The sequence below is a fragment of the Canis lupus genome, chromosome 22, assembly GCF_003254725.2.
Source record: "Canis lupus dingo isolate Sandy chromosome 22, ASM325472v2, whole genome shotgun sequence".
Lineage (NCBI taxonomy): Eukaryota > Metazoa > Chordata > Mammalia > Carnivora > Canidae > Canis > Canis lupus.
This window is the reverse complement of record NC_064264.1, coordinates 59,331,900-59,354,866: the sequence shown is the minus strand read 5'-3', so window position 1 is coordinate 59,354,866 and position 22,967 is coordinate 59,331,900. Positions and strand designations below refer to the sequence as shown.

Genomic DNA, 22,967 nt, shown 5'->3' with positions numbered 1-22,967 from the left:
AGGAAAAAAGCCAAGCAGCACAGGTGGCAGAGGTGCGGGTGTGGGCAGCCACTGTGACTGGGGCAAATCTGGGAGCTCCCAATCCAAACCAGAAAGAAGGGCAGGGAGGGACGACACGGGAGCGCGGGCCTCTGAGTGCCGCTCCTGTGGAAGGTCTCTGCGAGGCCCAGATACCCAGCTCACCTGACCAGGAAGTGAAACCCTACTAGCCCACCTGCAAGAGCACTCCTGACACAGGACACCACTTACAGGAGGACCATCAACTGGGAGGAAAAGCAAACCAGAGTCAAGAGCCAGCAGCAGAAAAGAACATGTGAGGGAACAAGGAGAAGGCTGGCAGGCTCAGAAGCTGGCTCTCTGAGACACTTCCGTAAAGCCTAAATGAGAAAAGGCGGGGGGGGGGGGGGGGGGGGGGGGGGGGGCGGGGCTTAGGACACCACAAAGGATAAGGCATTCCTCTGTGGCACCAGGTTCCAGGGAAAAGAGGCTCCCAGGTCTGGATAACAGGAAGACAGGCAAAGGAAAGTGCCACAGGCCTGGCAGGAATCCCTTCACACCAGGAGGCGAGAGAAGCGTATACCCAAGCTGCAGCCTGCCCTCGGAAGAGATCGGAGGCTGCCAGCAGCTCTGGTTCACGAGCACCTGCCACAAGAGGTCAGAAAGGGCTTCCAAAAGAAGGTGACTACCATATGTGGTCTCTGATGTGCGACACTCAGCCTTAGGGAGAAGGCACACCATCTGTGTTAGGATGGCACCATCTGGCCTGAGAGGCCACCTGCCCAGCATTCCTCCCTGAACTGCCTGGCAGAGGCCCAGAGAAACCAGCCCCTCAGAGCACCCACCACCCTGACCACTAACCCCCAGAAATATGCTCCATGACATCACCAGAAGGGTTAACACAGACCATCGAAGACCTGAGTATCTGGCCCAGATTCACCTTTCCAGCCTTAACTTAACTTAACCAGCCTTGCTGGTTCTCTAAAAATATTTTGACATACTCTGTATTTACATGGTCACATTAGTTCAGCTCAACTCACACCAGAAATCAGGAAGGTGGCTCACCTGTAAAGGAAGATGGGGTGGGGTCACAAATGTCAACCAAACATCACTGGTGTCCATCTGGCAGGGCAGTGCCAGGAGGGTGACCCCCTGTGGTTACTTTCGAGAGCTTCTAAGTGCATAAACCTCTACCTAGATACAGGATGACTGTTTTAGGAGAAGGAGCCACCGTGGTTTTCAGGAAAACCTTAACCAACAGAATATTGTTGTAAAGTAAGTAGGTTTCAAAGGCACAAGTCAGCACATGCTGACCTGATCTAGAATTGTCACACTCATCACACTAGTTTCCAACCTCTCTAACTCAAGGTCACTGCAGCTGGCTGCGTCGACATGCTCCCCCACTCACTCCCCACCCAATGCCGCGCCTCCCCATGGGCTCTGTCCGGCCAACAAGACATGAACACACAGACACGCAGCAGCTCTGAGCACAACAACGCAGAGCAGCCTAAGCAGAAGCTGGAGGAGCCCTGGGGTGTCTCGACCAACGTTCTGATCTTTTCCTTTCAATGAGAATGGAAGCAACTCCAGTTTGGGCCTTGCATCAGCCCGGATCCTGGAAGAAAGACGAGCCTCCAAGCACACCAATGCCCTATTTGCAGCTAACACATAACCAGGAGGATAAACCTTTGGTGTTCTAAGCCTTGGAGATGTGGGGGTTGCTGATTAATGCCTCTGGCAAGAACTGGTTATGCATTCGTATGCCACATTTTGCCCCCAACAGAACGGATTCTTGAAGGGGAGAGGGTACATCTTCAAACAACAAACAAAAAAGAAATTAAATAAAGCAGGCCACTTAAGAGTTAGGCCATGTTAACACTGAAGGCTAAAAGGCCAGATCCTCTTCTTTGCTGGCTGAGACACAGACTTCTCCATTGTTCAAAATAGAAAAAACTGTTCCCCACAAAGTACTTCTCAATCCAGAACAAACAAGATTTTCCTCCCTTCCTAAACTCTGGACACAGTCATCATGTACCTGCTAGAGGGCGAGGCCTTATAGCAGCCTCCAAGAAGGTATCTACCAGCCAGCCTGCAAGAGCTCATTCTTGCTCATCCACCCTGGATGGACCCAAACCTGTGCCAGGCGCCCTGGGAGCTAGCAAGCAGGCAGGCAAGCAGGCAGGGTCAGGAGAGCCACCAGATTGGCATCACCACCTTTAACCTGTAGGTGTCCGTACTACTTGTCCGTGTCTACACAACCAGCACTCAGACCGAGGCTAGAGCTAGCAGCTCTCTCTCAGGTGGTGTGCGCCAGGAGTTCCAAGTAGCCCCACTGAGGGAACACAACTCTGGTCTCCCAGAGAGGTGGCCTGAATGCATCCCCAGGGCTACATCAGAACAATGGCTATGGAGGGTGGCCACCCGAGAGGAGGGATACAAGCACGCGACAGGAAGGACACCATGGTGCCAGTGACCCAGGAACTGCAGACCCACAAGCCACGCTGTTCAGGAGACCACTGCAGCATGATCCCCTCAAGGGAAGAGGCCTTGGCCCCACCTTTAGAGGGAAGGACAGTGCTCAAGAACCACCAGTGCATCTACCCACCATGGGAGTCATACCCTCATGTGCCATCGCTCTTCTCACATCTAGTGACCGCACTTTTTAACCAGGTGGGTTAGCTCTAAAAGCCATTCTGCTGGTGTCAGGTGCACACACCTGACAAAGAAGGGGGACAAGGTTCCCACTAAGGTCACCAACTAGTAAGACCTGAGAGGCCCCTCCATTCCCACACTGGCAGGCTTGCCTCACTCTGGCTTCTGAACTCAGGACTGGAAATTGGAACTATCTTCCATATAATAAAATAAAAAAGCAAAGTTTATAGCACAAAAATTATTTATACATCATATAAGAGGTCATCAGTCAAATCTTTCAACTGTAAGTGAAATTCAAATTGGCTTTCAACAGCACTGGTTCATGTAATTAACAAGTCTAAAAAGCAAGAGCTGCTGCACAGAAATTGGAAGCTTGGGGCCATCTTTTTAGTCTCCTTTCTTCAATGTGGACTGCAGATTCAGGAACCTTCTTCTTGGTGAGGCACAGCAACCCCAGGCCACAGCCAACAAGCCTGCCATGTGAGCAGCATATGGCTGGCCCTGAGTCCGACACAACCCCACAGCCAAAAAGGCAGAGCAGCAAGGAGAGCCAAGGGCAAACATGCTTGGGCCTCCCCATGCGGGGGGCGGGGGGCCACACAGCAGCAGGGCTGCACAAATGCAGACAAGAGGGATGGATGCACAGATGCAGACAAGAGGAAGACACGGTAGTGGTGGTCTTTAGGTTACCCGGGCCGCTGTCCACACCCTTCCCAGAGGCTCAACAGCCACAGTGACTCAGCGGGATCAAAGACCACCCAGCACCCTCACCTCTGGCCCACGGCGCCAACCAGAAGTAGGACGTGCACACCTGAATGATGCCACTGGCTGAGGACACCCCTGTTAGACTCAAGAAGAAAATACTGGAGAATGTAAAGAATGCTCTCTACGATCTCAGGGCTAATGGACAGAGAGCCCCACAGGTGCAGCTGGCCAAGCACGTTCAACTCCCCTAGCTTTAATATTCCGAACACGAGCCAACTCTCCAGGGAGTTTATAAGAAAGCTATTTTTGATGCAAGAAACTTACTTTTGGCAGAGTTCTGGAGTGTGGTTCACAAAGTTTAAAAATAGTTTTCTCCTATCACATTGTCAGAAGGAATCTGATTTTGTGCGATGAGGAGAGAGAAATCTTTAAGTCATGCTATTTAAGTTTAATGCAAATGGTCCATACTGATGGGGATATGTGAGGGACAGGACCCGGCAGGGATTTTGCCGCCTCGGCTTCTGTAGGCTTTGTCCTTGATTCTGCCTACGCCTACACTCCAGGGATAAAATTAGTTTGACAGTGAATTCTATCAATACATACTGCTGTCACCCAACGTGCCCCCAAATTTCCAGTTTAAAATGAGAATTTAAATAAATAAAATAATTAATTAATTAATTAATTTTAAAAATGAGAATTAAAGCAGATTCAGTTTTGTGGATTCCACTGTTAACACCCAAACACGGAAGAGGACAGAAACCACTCATATAAAAAGAAACCCCAGCCACATCTTTTAGGGAGTTTCGGGGTGACAAAAATCCTAAGGAGGGAGGGAAGATAACTAGCACAAAGAAAGCGCCAGTTAGTCCTCACCCTTCATGGAGGGGCAATAGTCACAAGCAGAAACCGCCAGAGATGCAGAAGCACCACCAGGGATAGAGGCGGGAGGGACCATCCAGTGAGGCCTGGGTGCTGTGCTGAAGGCTTCACAATTTTTACAAAGGACAAATCCAGGCTCCAAAAGACCATGTGACAAATGTCCCAGGAAAACAAAGATGGAAAGCAGATCAGTCACTGCATTTTTCTTCAGCCACGTACACACGTGTGCAAGTCCACAGCAAGCAGAACAGTGGGAAGGGGAAGTGGTCTCCAACATACCCGCAGAGACACAGCACCCACCAGCTTACACCAGGCCCCTAGTCTGTCTGCCACTGCCAAGGAGGCAGACCTGCAAAGAAGAGCCCTCCACCAGCTGCCCTACAGCGGTCTGGGCAGAGAAACGACTTGCTAGAGTTTAAAATAAGTTAGGTACTAATATTTAGAGCCAGAAAGGTCATGAGTACATTGCATTAAAAACTTAAAGTTAGGACGCCTGGGTTGCTGAGGCTGAGAATCTGCCTTCAGCTCAGGGCACAATCTCAGAGTCCTGGGATTGAGTCCCGCATTGGGCTCCCCACAGGGAGCCTGCATCTCCCTCTCCCCCTCTCTGTGTCTCTCATGAATAAATAAATAAAATCTTTTAAAAAATAAAAACTTGGAGCGCATAGTTACAAAATTCAACTTTGAAAAAAGGTCTCAGAGATGGTAAAGTGAGAACGCACACTATTCTCATCCCTCTTAAGATCCCACCAAAACGACAGAAAAGGCTTCAAATAATAATAAAGAATCTATCACAGTGCTATAGGCTACATGGCTGAAGGCCAAAAGCAATCTAGAGGAGGCTTCAGGAAATTCTTGAGAATAGGAAGAAAATGGGCTCCTGAAGGCCAGGTGTTCTAACCCACACTGGTAAGCACCATTCCTCCACCATCTCGACAGGAAAGCAGCCTCTTCTTCTGGGAGCTGCTAGAAGGAAAGACCCCAGTAAGGAAAGCCAGCTGCCTACCCTGGGTCCCTAACAAGCGACTAGCTCCAGGTGCTACCAGACGCACAAAAAGAAACACAAGAGGAAAAAAGAAGGCAATTCCACCCAAAACAATACCCTACAAGTTCCAGCACCAACTTCAAGCCCAGACCACCCCAGCTGGAGACAGGTAACTGGAGTACACAGAGGTATCACTCTGCCCTACTCACGGAAGACATCCAGACCACCACCCCCCAACCCCAATTTCACCCAACTGCTCCCAGCTTCAGCCCTACAGTGAAGCCATCCTGGGCCTGTCTGTCCCTCAACTAAAAAATTGTGCATTCAGGTCAGCTACGGGACCTTTATTCACGGATAGGAATAGGAACCCACAGATAAACAGTAATGAGATGAAACACACTGCCCTATTCCTCCAGCAAAGTACAGCTAAAAGCCCTGGGTACTACATACAGAAGAGAGATTAAGGTAACTCAGAGCTGGAAGAATGCAGACTGGCTTTCTTCAAGACCCAAGAAACATGGCAGTGGGTTCTCCAGGTTTTGTGGGGTTTTTGTTTTGTTTTGCTTCAAATGCCCCAGACTGAGTGAAACACACAGATGCACCAAAGAGTACAAAAAACAGCCCAAGAAAAGCTTGCCCTCTCTGGCCGGAGTACCAGGAAAGGGGCAGTGTAGCAGACAGGAAACTTCCAGACACTAACTCTGTGCACTGAGCACCCAGGGAGAACATGGCCAAACCCACCACAAACAGCCATAACAAAGTGCCCTGCTCTGCAAGCTGCTCCCTAGGTCCCATGGAGTCACTCAGGTTCTTCTCTTCCACATAGGTGCAAGCCCTAAGATGATAAACTGGGAAATACAGATTTCCAGTATATTATTTACATTTATAAAAGTACTCAAAGATTTAGATTCATCAGACAATGCAATTAGTGAAAACTGGAATCAGATCTGGGAGGCAGGGCAAACAGATTAAATCTTTCCCTTCTATGAGGATCCAAAGGAAGCCAGCCACAGTGGAACAGAGGAGGAAGTGGATCAGAATACGACTTTCAGGTGAAAATCCAAAGGGCTTCAAGAAAATCAGCTTTTACAATGACAAAATGACAAAGTACTCTCTAAACTGTTCAGTGCTATGCACACAGAACTTTCACCAGATGAGAAAAGTTTTAAGTGGTCAGAAGACAGATAGTAGTTGGTGTTTGACAGGAAACTTGAACAGAGGTCATCAAAACATCCAGACAGATGTTCAGATGAGGATGTTGTCAAGGAAGTACCATTTGAGTGGCTTGCATGAGCACAACAACAGGACAGGACTACCACGTGCCTGCCAGCACATTCCCTCTCTGGAACACTCTACTATTTACTGGTCCCCATTCCAGACATGTTCAAGAATTTGGGCACCCGTCTAGACTGAGCACCCCTCCCTATTAGTCTCCCAACACTAGAAACTTTCTCAAGTTCAAGGCTATCACATATCCCAAGAAAGGAAGGACCAGAATGCCACAATTCAGCTTCTCTGTCGATTCCTATTCAGGACATCATCAAATATAGGATGTTTCGTTGGTTCAACTCAACCAGGACCAGCTAAGGAGGCTGCAGCCGACTCTACCTATGCAGGTGTCTCCCCACTCACCTTCCTGGGCCTGGTCATCTGAAGGGGTACTCTCTACATCCCAGCCCCATGTCACTGCCCCTCTTGCAGGGCTTACAGCCTCCGCCCTGGATCTTGGTTATTTATACATATCTGTTCTACTTGCTACCCAAGGATCCTGAGGCCTCCAGGGAAAGAGGCACGCTGTGTATCTGTGCAGCCCTCAGGGCAAAACAGAGATCAAGAACATCCTCGTCAACTCTGCACAGACTGATGATCACCTTCCCCATTCTTCACTTGAAATGAAATAAAATCTGTTCTTCAATTTCTTTCGATTTATTCTATCCAAAAAATAGTCAAAGGATCTCCTTCTACCTAAATGGTACATCTCCAGGCACAGGATGTGCCCTCTTCTCTCTTCCAGGGATTGGGTCTAAACTGTAATCCCAACAAGACGCTGAAAGACATCCTGAACACATTAAGTTTCACTTTAGAAGAAGTTAAAGTTTCCAGGTCTTCTCTTAGCAAAGAGATGTCAAAGTTGGGGCAATGTGAAATCCACCATACAGGCTTCCCATCCCCTAAATGGCCTTGCCCTGGACCTTCAAACAACTGTTTGAGGTTTTTTAAACTCCTGACAATGGTCCATAAATTAAAAAAAAGTTTTACATTATAACCAATTTAATAAACTCACCACTGAGAAACAATTAGCAAATGCCAAAAAGGATGGCATTTACTCAAGCATTAAAAAAAGCTGTTCTCTAAGTCTTTCCCAGGTTACAAATCCTTCACTACACTGAATGGCTTCATGTAACTTGAATATCATACCCAAAACGATGGAGGATATGCAGACGCTAAAACTGTGCAGGGACACTGGCTAAATCACGCATAAAACTGCACCGACTGCGCAATGCAGACTGCTTGTCTCTAGAGGAGTGTGGTTATGAATCAGACACTGCATCACACAGCTGCCTGAAAGGCCCCTCGCCCTTCCATGTGCAGAGCACTGACCAGCCGCACCACCACCATTCCTTGGTTTCAGCAGTTACTCTAAACTTAGCAGTACTGGCCTCTTCCTAGATCTGGATTTAAATACCAGTTCTGCCACTTAGTCAACACAAGCCATGGTGCACCTCTCTGACCCTCTCTCTAGGTCGGTGTCCCCTCCAGTCCCAGGGCTAATTGCACCTGCCTCTCAGCACTGCCCTATGGCTGTCCTGGCACTTGGGAGCCACTCAGCAGTCAACCATCCCCATGAAGTTGCTGGTATTCAGTTTTAAAAACTTTCTACTTCTGCATTTCTATCATCTCTCCTCATACACACCATAGTCTTATCTGTATTTTTTCCTTCCTCTTCAATTAACTTTCCTACTCACTCCTGAAGTCCACATGGATAAAATGCAGCTTGTGATGGCAGGCGGAGTCAGAGACTGACTTCTGCTGGATGGAAAATCTTCAAACAGGTAATACAGAGCTCAGAAGTGAATGGCTAAGTTCACAGATACTGTATTACCTTCAGAATTCTGCAAAGCAGAGCTAATTTCCCACAGACCAAAACACAACTTTCTAACTTGGATGCCGATCACTACCTTCAAATGTTGCTGACCCGACCTGATGTCCCAAAGGCAGTGCAGGCCAGAAGGCCCCAGGACCACCTGGCTGCCACCGCAGTAGCAATTACTTCAAAAGGACCATCATGTGATGCTAAGAGCATCATGTGAAAGGCTTTGGAGCACCACCCCACAGGTTACATGCTAGGTACACAGGCAAAGGGCACATTTACAATGCAGAGGTCCAGCAGATGCCACCTTAGCCACATGATGGAGCTTAGCACAGGCGGTATGAAAGGTGAGCACTAAGGACATCCCCATAGGACCCGTGGAAATACTATCAGCACCTGTGTAGGCTTCTTACTGAAAAGGATTATCCTGAATCAGATGCCACCCAGACCACAGGACACTACAGGAGAGCCACCCTGGCCTCCTCAAAAACGCCAAAGTGCTAACAAATGATAAAGGTGGAAGAACTGTTCTGGAAACTAAAGGAGAATGTTTGCATTTTAAAGATGTACATGCTAGGTATTCAGAGGCAAGGATCTTGAGGCCTACTCCATAGTTTAAATGACCAGCAAAATAAAAGTACCTAAATACTCAGAGGAAAGGGTAAAGTGTTTCTATAGTAAACTAAGTGAAGGGCACAAGACGCTGGCACTAACCTTTCACGCAGTCAGCTTACGTGTTTCCAAGTAAAAGGCAGGAGGCAGGTTAGGAAGTTCATTGGCGCACACCCATTCTACCCTCAGGACCTTTTAAGTAGAAAAGCATTCCTTCATCATCCACACAAGGACTCAACAAGAACAATCCCAAAGGCCCCATGTCAGTTCGGGGCCTCCACAGCTGCCTCACCGCCTCTCCACACCCTCTGTGCCCTGGGTGGGCCCAGCCCCACAAGGAGGAGGCCAGACAAAGCACGCTTCCGTCCCTGCCCATCCTAGCTGGGCAGGGTCCTCGGCTCTCCTGCAAGCGTGGGGAAAACCAACAATTCCCTCTCCTGACCTCACCAAACCCAAATCCAAGGGACCCAACTGGATTAGCTTTAAAAGCCAAACTAAGGTATGCCTGGATGGCTCAGTGGTTGAGCGTCTGCCTTTTACTCAGGTCATGCCCACGGTCCCGGGATTGAGTCCCACATCAGGCTCCCCTGCAGGGAGCCTGTTTCTTCCTCTGCCTAGGTCTCTGCCTCTCTCTGGCTCTCATGAATAAATAAAATCTTTAAGAAACAAAAAACAAACCTAAGTCTAACTCTCCAGGAGGGACCCTGGAATCTGTATTTTAAAAGCTCCACACTGCCACCCAAGCAGACACTACCTGTTCTAACCTGCACATCCTCCCTGAGGGGAAGGAGACATGTGCCCCAGCCTCGAGGTCGGAAACGCTGATGCCACAGCAAGTCCTGTCCTGCTACGTCAAGGATAGACCAGTTAGTTTCTCTAGAGAACAAGAAAACACCCAGCACACACTCACAAAATAGGTTGGAAATACATATTCTGGCTAGAAAACTATTAAAAAAAAAAACACACACATACTAAGGGCATATTTCCTATCTAAACATGGTCTGAGAGGCCATGGGGTTTGTTCTGTCATCACCCACTGGGAACTGGTCCTCTCGCTGGTTCCCAGGACCTAAGGACTGTGGGGCACTACCACAGGGCAACTACCCGTCATGAAAAGGGAGTATCCCCTTCCCAGAAACGCCAACTGGGATTCTGTTTTTAAAAACCAAAGGAGAGAAGTGAAGGGTCAGACATTCAGAGCAGCCCCAAACAAGGCAGTGAAGAGGAAGAAGAGGTACCACAGTAAGTGACCAGCACCTTCTTGACCACAGAAACCCCTCAGGATTCTTCAGACCATACATGCTTGAGCTCCAGATTCATGCTGCTCCCACTCACCAGTCCTGATAGTTTTCACAAGGCCTTAGTGAAAAATAAGAAACTCTCAAACCATTTCCCCCCCAGTTGGCCAACAATAGCCATCCTGCCAATTGCAAAGTAAAAAATACCCATGTATTTTTTAGTATCATTCAGGAAAATCCATGTTTCCTACACAGCTTTCCCCAGTGGCCTGGGCCAGTCAAGATACATCTGAGGCTAGGGAGAGCCCTTCTGTGCGACACTGAGGACAAGTGTGCAGCCAGCCAAACTAGCTTGGCTTGTCTGGACAAGCCCCCACCTCCTCCCCCCTCAACACACACACGTACACACATGTACACAGCAACAGCCCCTAGGCAGCCAACTGCAAGCACACTGCAGGCCTGCCCTCCTCCTCTGAGAGTACCACACACAAGCAGAAGACACATCCAACCTGTCTCATCTCCATTAGATGCCTCGACCTGACCGGTTTCCAAAACAGCCAGACCTAGAACCAGTTTGCCAAAAGCAAAGAATCTGGACCTCTTCTAGATTAGGAAACAAAACAGTTACTTGGTTACACACATGCCCACCCTTCCCTAGATCCTCCTAGGGTCTCCACAATGGGGGTGGGAGGGAGGGCAGAACGACAGGACTTCCCCTCTCTGCAAAGGGAGGTGGAGGACACTGCACAGAGCTGTAGTGCTGCTCTGCTGCCGTCTGCAGGACACACAGTTCCTCACAACAGAGCTACAGACACTTGCCAAATTTGGCTGTGGGACCAGGCTCCGGGTCCTCCAAAGTGGTAAGAAAGACAGAGAGCTTCCTGGGACAGCAGAACCGCCAGACCCCCAGGCAGCTGCCCCAAGAAGAGGCAGGACCAGCACCCACTAACCAGTGTTGCACAGCTGGCTGCCTGTCCCCTCAGGCTGACGCCCTCATCAGAAGGGAGAAGACTCCTTGTCCAGCTGCAAGGAGTCCAATGACACAAGGCTCTGAAGGGCTGACCAGACAGAACGGCGTGAACAGGGCAGTGAGGAGACCTACACAGGCTCTATGGATGCTCCAAGCCCTCCCACTGCCAGTGTGGCCAGGGCTCCACACTGTGTGCTTTACCGATTCCATCAGCATCTACTCGGTGCCCCTGAACCGAGACACAGCAGAAACTCAAACGAAGACACGACCTGCCCTCACACTAACACCCGCAGACACAGTATGCACAGAGCCACAGAGAGAAGCGGCAGGGACAAGGGGGTGTGCAGAGCCCATGCAGGTGAACGGCTCCATGAGGGGCTGCCAGCACACCCAGGACAGGCATCAGGAAGGGCCCTCGAGGAGGACGCCCTGCCTGATCCTGGCCCAGTGACCAGGGCTGTGTTCCTGAACCCCTCTAGCTCTGGTCTCAGCTCATTAAGTCATTATAACATTGAAACACCACACATGAAGCCGCTAGCACAACAGAGGCACAGAACACACGCCACTATTTTCTGATGAGCCAATTAGTAAATACTACCCAGGGACACCTCAAGTGGTTCAACATACCTGCAATGTAAAGTCCAAGGGCAGGGGCAGGAGACTTCCTATTCACCATGGAAAAGCTCCAGGACACAGCCCTCTGAGTAACTGGGGCCTGTCCAGGGCAGCTGTTCAGCAGGATGGTGGCATGATCAGTGCCCGAGGACAGGCTGGCAGGACAAGGGGTACAGGCCACCCGGGCCATCCCACAGCAGGCAGCACAACAGGAGAACAACGAGTCAAGAACAAATTAAAGGCTATGTTCATGTCTCACCTGAATAAAAAGTAGCCAGATGCAACCTGACAACATGCCCTTGGCCACAGCTTGGCTGGGGCATTCTGAGAAGGACATGCCTGACTGGGGAAGAAGCCAACCATGTATAACCCAGCTACTTCGACTCGTCAGAAAACAAGTGACATCACTGGGAGTATCAACAGTAAGTCCCTCAACTCTCCCGCCATGCCCGGAACAGCTTTCCTGTCTCAGAGGCCGAACACCTTCCTGCCATCTCTACCCTACTTCACGTCCCCCCAGAGCCAGTGCTGTCCCTGTCATGCTCACGTCAGCACTAAGACACCCTAGAATTGTGAAAGGACCTGTTATCGCAGACACCCTGCTTCAATTAACCCTTAGCACAGCTGGGGGGAGGGTACTAGTCACCTCTCCCCTCTGTTTCACATGGCTTGGTTAAAGATGGAAAGGAGGCTGGGGCCACCCATCTATCGGTGCAGAGCCAGACTATACCCCAGTCACCAGATACTCTAGCCTTGTTCTCAATACTACCTGAAGCAGAATTCCAACAGGTCCTCCAAATCCACCCCAAAGCCCGGGGCTTGGAATGTGACAGGACATCCTCGTGGGCGTGCTGTTACAAGTCACAGCAAATGGATTCTTACAGATGTAGCTCAGGATATTAATCAGTTGACCCTGAGTGAATTCAAAGGGAGACTCGCTGGGTGGGCCCTATCTAATTATGAGCCCTTTCCAAACACCCTCCTGCTGCTAGGAACAGAAGAGGAGTCAGAGGTGTGCAGCAGGACTGGACACAGGTGCACCCCTGCTGGCAGGAAGATGAAGGGCCCATGGCTAGGAACAGAGTGGCGCCAGGAGCAAAGAGGGACTCCTAGCCAACAGCACCAGGAAAAAAGGACCCTCAGTCCTGACAACTACCTTGGGAGCTTGGAAACAAAGGTTAGCCCCAAGATTCCCTCCAAGCCCAGCCAGCCACCACCCTCTCTTTGAGACCCTGAACACACAGCCCAGTCAAGCTCCCCAGACTGCTGGCCTCACTGCCCAAGGCTAAGCTGCTACATCTGTACTCAATTGTTACGCTGCAAGAGAAAACCAATGCGCTACACTGGCTGTCTCATAACTAAAATGCAAAGACAGCAATCAATTTTACTGAACTATATAGTCACAGAAACCCAAAATACTCTAAGATCTACATACTCAAGTTATTTCTCCCTTTGACAGAAACAGCAATTTGTCACTTCAGCTCATAGATCTGGTAGAACACCAAACACTATAATGAGTACAAATTAGTCTTATTAATCTTGGAAAAAATACATAGCTTGTTTTTAAAAAGCTTATATAAGCAGCTTTTGCTGTTTGGAAAAGTACTTCCAGGATCAAGCTTAGGAAAGTGAGCAGTGAGTTCTCCCACCCTAGGACAGGGCCGGCCACAGCAGTGTTCCCCGGGTGCACAATACAGTGTGGGAGATAGGTTTCCAGATGATGCAGGGTAACAAACGTGACAGATCAGAACCCCTCTTCAAACTCAAATGAAGGCACCAAATGAAAGGTAACAAGGGATCTACTGCCACACCATGACCCTGCAGCTTCTACTCAACAAAGCAGGTTCTCCTTTTAAAAGCCCTGTGTCTGAAGTGGCCTGGTCACATCTCTAGAAAACCTCCGGCCTCCCCTTCTTAGAAAAGCACCTTTCATGAGGAAGCTCCAAGAGGGAGCTCTGACAAAAACCTAACAGCTATGAACAGATCAAACAACTAGAATTTTAAAAATAAGTGCCTTTTGGGAGCAAGAAGCTAACATTATCAACAGAATCAAATGTAAAAATAGTGCAGTATCCCACCTCTGCCTCTGTAACCACACAGAACAATCCCAAGACCTAGGAGTCACATTTTCCAAACCCTAAACTACTTTACAGAAGAAAACAAGTCCCAAAGACCTGAGTGTCTTTCATTGCTGGCGACCCTTCCCACACTTTCTGGTGGCCCACCATCACACACACACAACTTTCTGGCACCCATGTTGAGGCCTGGCCCACAAGGAGAGAACATCCCCCCTCAAAGTACCACCGAGCCATCCCAAAGTCATTGGTTCTGCACACGGACCCCTCTCCAGCAGCTCAGCTCGCCGTGGCACAGACCATGCTCCCCACATGCCACCCTAAGACAGCACATCCAAATGGCCCAGCAGACCACGGCGACAGGAACTACAAAAGATGGAGCCATTAGACCATGAATCTCAACAAGAGTTAAACTTAATCACCACCCGCCACTCTTCCTTAGACTCCTGTATTCAACAGTTTAAGTAAGAGCCTACTACATGCCAGCACTGGGGACAGAAGTACAAGGCGACCCAGTACACAGGTACTGCCCTCCATGCTCACAGTATCCACACACAAGCACACACTGACACAGCACTGCCCACTGCCACGGAGAAGGGGACACCTAACCCAGCCTCCTCACAGGGCCTCCTGAAATCAGTCTGAGAAAGAAGGTGCTTCGCACAGTGGAAGTGAAAGTTGACAGTCCGGCTCAGGCCCTGGGCCACGTCCTGAGTCAGACCTCACTGACCCCCACCGACAAACATCCAACATCTCTACTGCAGTACGTCTGACGCTAAGCACCCCACAGGACATCAGCAGACTCCCTGTCTCCAAGGCAACAGCTTCTCCTGCTCGGACTCGGCTTTCACACCCCCACATAGTCCATGTGGAAGTCATCCCTACCTTTTGCATGAAACGAGAATACACACTTCCTGCCACGGATGCGGTCCCCACTACAGGTCAAGGGCCATCACCTCTTCTGGTTTTCTTGCTCTTGTCCTGGACTCCCTGTAGTCTACACCCCAAGTAGCAGCCAAGGTGATCCTGAGACTCTTGCAGCCCCACATCCCTGAGGACAGGCCAGGGTCCTCAGAGGGCTGGAAGGACCCCTACAGCCTCCGAACCAACACTGCCCTGGTCTCCTGTCCTGCTCCCCCTCACTTCCAGGGAGTCTGGATTTCAGTCTAAGACGCACAGCATAATCAGAGTCAAGGCGGAAAAAACAGAAGGGAAACGTGGGTCTGAAGGAAGCCTGCCTGACATGAGAGACTCCTAACTCTAGGAAACGAACAAGAAGTAGTGGAAGGGGAGGTGGGCAGGGGGATGGGGTGACTGGGTTACGGGCACTGAGGGAGACACTTGACGGGATGAGCACTAGGTGTTATATGTTGGCAAATCGAACCCCAATTAAAAAAATATACAAAAAAAAAAAAAAAATGAAGGAAGCCCGCCTGCAGGAGGAGGGGGCCACTATGGTAATTGGGGCAAGGGATGCTAGTGGCCAGCGCAGGCAGCAGGCATGAGAGAGGAGGCCAAGGGGAACACCAGTAAGAGCAGATGAGGAGAGAAGGCAGGAGTGGCTCACCTACGGAGACTCTCAGGGAGCCCACCATGCCCTCCTCGGTCCCAGGCCCTCCCCTGCCCCCACCAGCCAGGCAAACCTGAGAAACACACAGACAACTCCCTCCTGGCACAGTCTCCCAGGAACGCATGCATGTCCCACATGCATCTCTGGGTCTCCACCTGCTTAAAAACGGGAGACTAGGCTACAGTGACCTCTTCATGTCCCCTCCTGCTCCAACACCTCACAAGTGCAAAGCCTCCCTCACTGTCCTGCTGCTGAAGACTCTGCTTTCAGCCTCCATGTAGGCTACAGGAGTAGCTCAACAGCCTATAGCCAATGAAGGCCAGATCCCATCAGCCCACCCCAGGGAAGCTGATGGGCGCATGCACCTACAGCCAGGGGCAGCAGAGCGTGAGTGGTGTGCTCACAGGAGGTAGAGCAGAACTGCCTTCTCGTGGGAGCCAAAAGCCATGTCATTCCACCGCACACAGGAAGGAATGCCAGCACTCCTTGGCATTCAGGCAGACTTGTTGGATGCAGTTCTACAACCCAGAGGAGCCTGACCAGCCAGCCACACTGATACCACGTTCGATGGGTGTCCCAGGAAGCCCAGCAGGCAGGCCTTAGCAACTGTCTTCCATGACCAGGGTGGAAGAAGGGAGAGACTCTTGGGCTAAGTCCAGCCCTGAAGTGGTGGCCAGGTGAGGCCACAGAAGAGGACAGTGAAAACGACACTGCAGACCTGGCAGGAGCCTCAGGAGCACCTGGCCCACTGCCCTGTATCTAGCAGAGTCCCCTTTCATGGAGGCACTGAAAGTTTACATACAAATCCAAGACTCTTCCTCCCTCCTCACCTTGGAGGTTCTCCAAGGGGAAGCGCAAGTCAGCTCCCACACCCTCATCCACCCCAATACTAGAGGACTGCTTGCTCCACAGGATCCTTCAGAAACAAAACCCTGGATCTGTGTTAGGTCCTGCCATTACCACGGACAGGCAGAGGGTTGGCAGTACCCTGGACACCAGGACAGTTCTCAGGGCACCAGAGAGGACGCAATCCTAACTCTGTAACAGAAGCAGTACCTCACGACAGTCGGCTTCACGGTGTGATGGACAGTGTGATGGACAATGGCCGAGGTCCAGAATTAAGTCTCGCGTCTCCATCTCCTCACTGCGGTAAGGGACACAGCCTACTGGGCTCACCCAAGCCTGCCGGGCCCATGGCAGAAACTTTAGTTGGCCTCAGGCCAACAGGACACAGGGCAGGAATTCCCAGCCTGTGAGACACCATCACCTCTCCTTCTTTACACTTGGCTCCAGCTCATTACTCCCGTCTCTCTTTGGGGAGGGGCACACCGACAGTCACTGTTCAGCAGGCCTCTGGCGAGCTGGGACAGTGGAAGCCATACCACGGGGGCAGACCAACCATCTAATCTGTAATGGTCCAGCACAAACAAAATGCAGACCTCCTGGTTCAAGATTCTTCAGAATCTCAGAGGATATGAGCAGAACATTAAACCAAGTACAGAGCTATGTGACTACCTGGGGGGGGGGGGGGGGGGGGCACGCCCACAAGGCCAGCCCTGCCACCAGCTAAACTCAGAACTTACCTATGGCCCTTCCCAGGAATCAGTCCAATAGCACTACTTTGCCATCATCAAACAACTCAGCTTCCTGCACTCCAGGCGGCAGCATACATGGAAGAACTCGCTGGGTGGAACCCCCAGACCAGAGTACAAATCCTGCATGCTCACCTACTGAGCTGGGCCCCAAGACCCACAGGCCACCCCAGGTCTAGCTCAAGTGCAGGATATTTGTGAGTAAACAAAATTGTACATACAAAATGTATGGGCATGTTTGTATTCATCAAGTATCAGTCTACTGAATTTTAAAGATGGTAGCCTCTTAACAGATCCAGACTTAGGCCATCCAAACACAAGAGTGCGCCCCCTACATTGTCTGTTGGATAGCACTACCTAACCAGCGAGCTATCCCACAAAGCTGAAGTGCACTTACCTACTCTGGAAAAATCAGCCTGGATACACAGGTAACTAATTGCTCACACTACACAACAATTTGGCAAGATGCAAAAATTTAAGACAGGGTCAATTTTGACACTTTTTTGCCAGAGAAGTTAAATATAACTATATTACCTGAAGAGAATTTGACTTTCTTTCAAATACCTACAAGATGTTCAGAGAATACTCATCTCCCAAATTTAACTCAACTTCCTTAAATAAAATGCAAGTTCTGACAAAGATATGGCAAATAAACCTCAAGAATTTTATCAATAAAAGTCAAATACTATGTCATTCATGACCCACCACTTCCAGCTTACGGCTATGTCAACAGTGAAGAGGACTGGCTAAAGAAAAAAAAAATGCCATGTGGCCTCAAATATACCTTTACACAAAATAGTAGTAAGCAGTTGAACTATTCAACTGTCTAAATCTAAGACAAAAGTAACACTTGCCAGGGGCATTCCATACCTAGGAAAAAGACTATAAATATACTTTGGACTTTGTTTCAATTAATTCTTAAGCCTTTGTCAACAAGTTTTAAGTTTCCAAGCAAGCAGATTTTAATTTTGATTTTTAAATATTCTTTTGGACAAAATTTCAATCAAAATTTTGACTTAAAAATCTCAAAGAGCACCAAGCATTACACATAGTAAGAAAATAGAAGAATCGGTCCTTCACTGCATGAGGAGGAGGGTTTTTGGAAACACGTAAGGCAACGTTTCCCAAAACCTTCCCACTAGCTAACTATATCAGCCCAGCTGATGCCGATGCTGGAGCACCCACCTGAACTCCTTTTCATTCTCTGGACTTCAGACAAAGTGCCTCCCTCACACACAAGGAGATGCTCTTACAGCCAGATCGCCAGCCTGCACAGAGCTGCCCCTCTAGCCTGGAGGAAGCAGAGTGGGAAAAGGCTGGAGCAAACTCAGCCACTTTCTGAGGTCTGCCACTCCTGTTTCCTCTCCCAGCGGCCACCCTCTGTTCTCTAACCCCAACACGCAGTGCAGGACCTCAGGAGTGCCCCACACCTGCTTTACCACCTGCACAATGGGGAAAACAGGGGACCCCAATGAAATGGGGACACCATGGAGGACACAGGAGGAAAAAGGCCCAAATGTTTATCCCAAGAGGTTTTTTTTTTATCCTCTAGAGGTAAAATACACAACAGGTGGTTCACGTGATAAGCGCGCTGAGAATAAATGGATGCACTGGGCCAGGCTTCTTCCCTGACAGACCAGGGCTGCAAGAAGTCAAGAATGAGGAGCAAAACATGTAACATGTGGAAGTCCTTTAAAAGGTTACCAATAAAGACATAACTAAGAACTGAAACCAGAGATCAAATGGAAACTGGAAAACTAAGCAAGAGAGCACTCAGTCCCCATTAGCAAGATACTCTCTCCCTCCTATGTTGCACAACAATTCTGTCCTCGCTACATATACTAGGCAAACTAGGGTTTCTCAACACAACACTCTCAAAAGTAACTGGAGAGAACCACGCTTGCACCTCCTTCTGTCAGTATGTTTAAGAGAAGTATCAACTTTACCTAGATAGTTCTAAACAGTCATTTCTCAGGAGATCTTACTTTACCTTTAGGAACATGGGAGAAAAATCTGAATTCTTATCAAATTCTATACTATTCAAGGAAATGAAAGATTCAAGTAAGATAAAAACGAGTTGCAAAGAGAAAAAATAAAAAGGTCACCCGAGCCAGCTGTGTGGTTTTTCCTACAAGTAAGGTTTTCCCCAAGTTTAAAATCATTTTTCCAACTTAAAACCTAAGTTGCTTCTCAAAATTTAATAAATGCAAACTGTACAAAGTTCCTTTAAAATTAAAACTCTCTCCATAATCAGAACAACCCACTGGAGAAAATACCCGGTTTTCTACACTGAATTAAAAGGACTGATAATAGTAATCATTACGCTCAATTCCTCTTTTAAGAAATCTTAGCATAGTTTAAAATGGTGGTAAAATACACGTGCCAAAAATAGTCCATTACAAACACATTTCACCCTGAACTCTGGGGGGAAAAAAAGCACCTTGACATGTACTGAACAAAAGCCAACCTGGAATTCAAGCTATCAGTTTTAAGGACTGGTTTTGTCATTTCAAACAATTTCTCTGTCTTTCAGAATGTTGTAAAAATGAAAGCTGTCAAGCCTAAAACACTTCAAGTGCAAGGTCCTTCCCTGCCCTCTCTACATATTTTTCTTTAAAGTCTTGGTCCACATGCAAAGGCCAGGTTTCTGAATAGGCCAGTCCCTTCACATCACTGATTAGAACAAATCTGAAAGCTCAAGTTGGGTTCACACCATACCAGACTGCTTTCTCAGAGTAACTTCCTAAGGGGGGAAAAATGAGATGACAACAATGAGGGTTTTAATGTGCTGTCTTCTCATTTTAATTATCTCAGGTAACTATGAGGGTTGTTTTGTTTTTAATATTTTATTTATTTATTCATGAGAGACACAGAGAGAGAGAGGCAGAGACACAGGCAGAGGGAGAAGCAGGCTCCATGCAGGGAGCCCGATGTGGGACTGGATCCCGGGACTCCAGGACCACGCCCTGAGCGGAAGGCAGACTCTAAGCTGCTGAGCCACCCAGGGATCCCTGGTAACTATGAATTTTAAGTGTGACTTTCAAATGAACTTGAAAAAATAACAGTATGTCCATTAGAAGAGATAACTTACTGTTTAAAAACAACTCACCCAAGTTTCCTTATAAATAAAAAGTTAATCAACTACAAATGTATTGAAAGGCCTACTGTATGCCAAGAACTGTTGAAGAGGCTTAGGACAGAGGTTAGTGACCTCTCCTCGAGCTCCTTCAAACTAGTATCCAGAACAGGGATATGAAATCTCCACAGCAACCTCCAGAGAGTGAAGGATGAGGGATTTTTAAGACTCAACTTTAATACTTTCTTGAAGAGTCCCACAGGGACATTTTGAGATCATAATCTTAATGTGCAAACTGAATTTCAAATTAAGTGTAACAATAAACAAGACTTGGTTTGAAGAAAATACAATCTGACAACAAAGGTCAAGGAAAAGCAAAGATCCTCACCAGCAAAGCATATTCCCCCCAGCCCAAGAAGGAAATCAAGGGTAAAACGACAAAGCCTTTCTAAAACAATGTTGCCCCCTCTCAAACAGCCCTATGGTCTACGGGGTCTGTAAGAGAGCCTTTCACTTAGCTATAAGCTACTTCTTCGCAGATGTCAAATACTACTGAAAAGATGCCTTAACATTCACAGTCATGCATAAGAAGAGCAATTTTTTAAAAATCTCAATTCCTGTGTAATTTCAAGTAGCAGGTAAGTTGTCTGCCTGACCTTCCGTTGTAGATTTGAGGGCTTTTAGGTTTTTTTCCTCCAAGAAACCTACATTAAGTCTGTCCTTTTAAGCGAAGAAAGCTCTACGGGATACACCCTCCATAATATGTTCCATTGGAGATGCACTCGTATGCTCCGTGAGCCCGACGTAAATCATCTCTATTCTGATAAGGAAACAAAGACTAAGGGTGGTAAAGCGGCAGGCAGAAAAAGATTCAGGCACACAACTGACCTCGGCCACTCTGACCTGTAATTCCTAAATGAAAGAATGACCAGTGCTCCTGATCTAAACCACAACCTACCCCAAGATGAAGAAAATGCACATGGTAAGATAAGTTGGAGAGGAAATCTCCAGGGAAGTGCCACCGAAAAACCGTATTTAGCCCAGTGACAAAACGCTGCCCAGCCCGGAAAAGATGCCCCGCCTCCATACGCTCCCCAAAACAAAGCCGGTCTCGACCCTAAACACCCAACGTCAAAGAACACCTCCTTTCTGGCTGTCGGAAGGAGAGAAAGGAGTGAGGCTGGGAGGACTCCGGGCCCTTTTCATCCCAGCCCCGCTAGGCCTGAGGACCCGCTGAGAACGGAGGGGCTGACCCAGACCTGAATGCGGGTCCCCAGAGAACCCCCAGAAGCAGCGTTCAAGCGAAGGCAGGGGCCAAAGGCTCCGCCTACACCCCTGACACACGGTTGTCGCCAGTGTGGGGCACCCACCCGCAAGCCCCGGCGGCCACGGCCACGGCCCGGCTCGGGGCTGCACGCAGCGGCTGCTCCCCGCCCTGGAAGCGCGGCGTTCACACCCCTGGGCGGCCCGCGAGCGAGGCCCCCCCGCCCCGAGCGCCCCCGCGGCAGGCCGGCCCCGGCCCCCCGGCCCCCCGGCCCCCGGCCCCCCGGCCCCCGCCGCCCGCCGCCCGCTCACCTCCAGGCGCAGGGAGGCCCCGCAGCCTCGCAGGAACTCGCGAATGTTGCTCAGGCACTCACTCTCGCTCCGGGGCTCCGGGTAAACCTGCAACACAGACAGAGCACAGGCGCTGAGCGGCGGCGCGCAGGCCCGGGGCGCGACCACGGCGGCCCCCGCAAGCTGGCCCCGGGCGACACGACGCGGACCCGCGGCCCCGGCGGCCCCGACCGCCCCGACCGACCCCGGCCGCCCCCGACGCCCGCCGGCTCGGCCGCCGCCTCTCCTCACCCGCTTCCCTTCCTCGGGGCTGCACCAATCTCAGGCCCCTACCCTCTCCAGGAAGTGGGCCGCCGCCGGAAGTGACGTCTTCAGGCCGCGCCCCCACCGCCCGCTGCGCGCGGCCTCTTCCGGCCTCGCCTGCCCCCCGGTAGACGGTAGACGCGCGGGATGGCGGAGGCCGCGATGGTTCTTGCCCTCGGACACCGCTCCCCGGCCCCACGCGCAGACTCCTCCCCCCCAGCACCTGATCCTGCCCTCAGGCGCCGCGCACCCGGCCCCACGCCCGTGCAGACTCGGCCTCGGCCTCGGCCTCGGCCTCGCCCACGCGGACGCCGCCCTGCCCGGAAGGTCCCAGGAGAGCTCGGCCTCCGCGGTGAGCAACCCCAAAGGGGCTGGCGGGAACCCCGTGTTTCTTCAGTTCTTCCCTGCCACCAGCTAGAGAGTGGAACGAGGCAGTGTCCAGTGACGAGGATTTAAAATAACTGGAAGCGTAAATCTCGCTTGTTGGGGTCGAGGTGCAAATGTTCTCCTTCCCCGAATTCATACCATGTGCTTCACTAATGATCAACTGTTAGAGCCAGGTACGTCAGCCAGTAAGTCAGCGGGGGGGAACTTGTAGGGGGCCTCTACCGCGGGGGGGGCTCTACCGCGGGGGGGCTCTACCGCGGGGGGGGGCTCTACCGCGGGGGGGAGGCTCTACCGCGGGGGGGGCTCTACCGCGGGGGGGGCTCTACCGCGGGGGGGGGGCTCTACCGCGGGGGGGGCTCTACCGCGGGGGGGGGGCTCTACCGCGGGGGGGGGGCTCTACCGCGGGGGGAGGGCTCTACCGCGGGGGTGGCTCTACCGCGGGGGGGGGGCTCTACCGCGGGGGGGGGGCTCTACCGCGGGGGGGGGCTCTACCGCGGGGGGGGGCTCTACCGCAGGGGGGGGCTCTACCGCGGGGGGGGCTCTACCGCAGCGGGGGGGCTCTACCGCGGGGGGAGGCTCTACCGCGGGGGGAGGGCTCTACCGCGGGGGGGGCTCTACCGCAGCGGGGGGGCTCTACCGCGGGGGGAGGCTCTACCGCGGGGGGAG

General features: G+C 50.5%; 1 protein-coding gene across 9 annotated transcripts in view; it reads right to left on the bottom strand.

Annotated features, from left to right (window-relative positions):
- Positions 1-22,967, bottom strand: part of ARHGEF7 (Rho guanine nucleotide exchange factor 7) — a 126,868-nt gene that overhangs the window by 76,073 nt on the left and 27,828 nt on the right. For 4 of the 9 annotated variants that reach the window (XM_025441047.3, XM_025441044.3, XM_025441045.3 and 1 more), the window contains exon 2: positions 21,633-21,719. In XM_025441047.3, coding sequence (XP_025296832.1) covers positions 21,633-21,719 — 87 coding nt within the window. Of the gene's footprint in view, positions 1-9,023; positions 9,114-21,632; positions 21,720-21,855; positions 22,101-22,967 lie in introns of those variants that run through there. The other 5 variants (XM_035704652.2, XM_049099420.1, XM_049099421.1 and 2 more) reach the window with 5 other exon arrangements.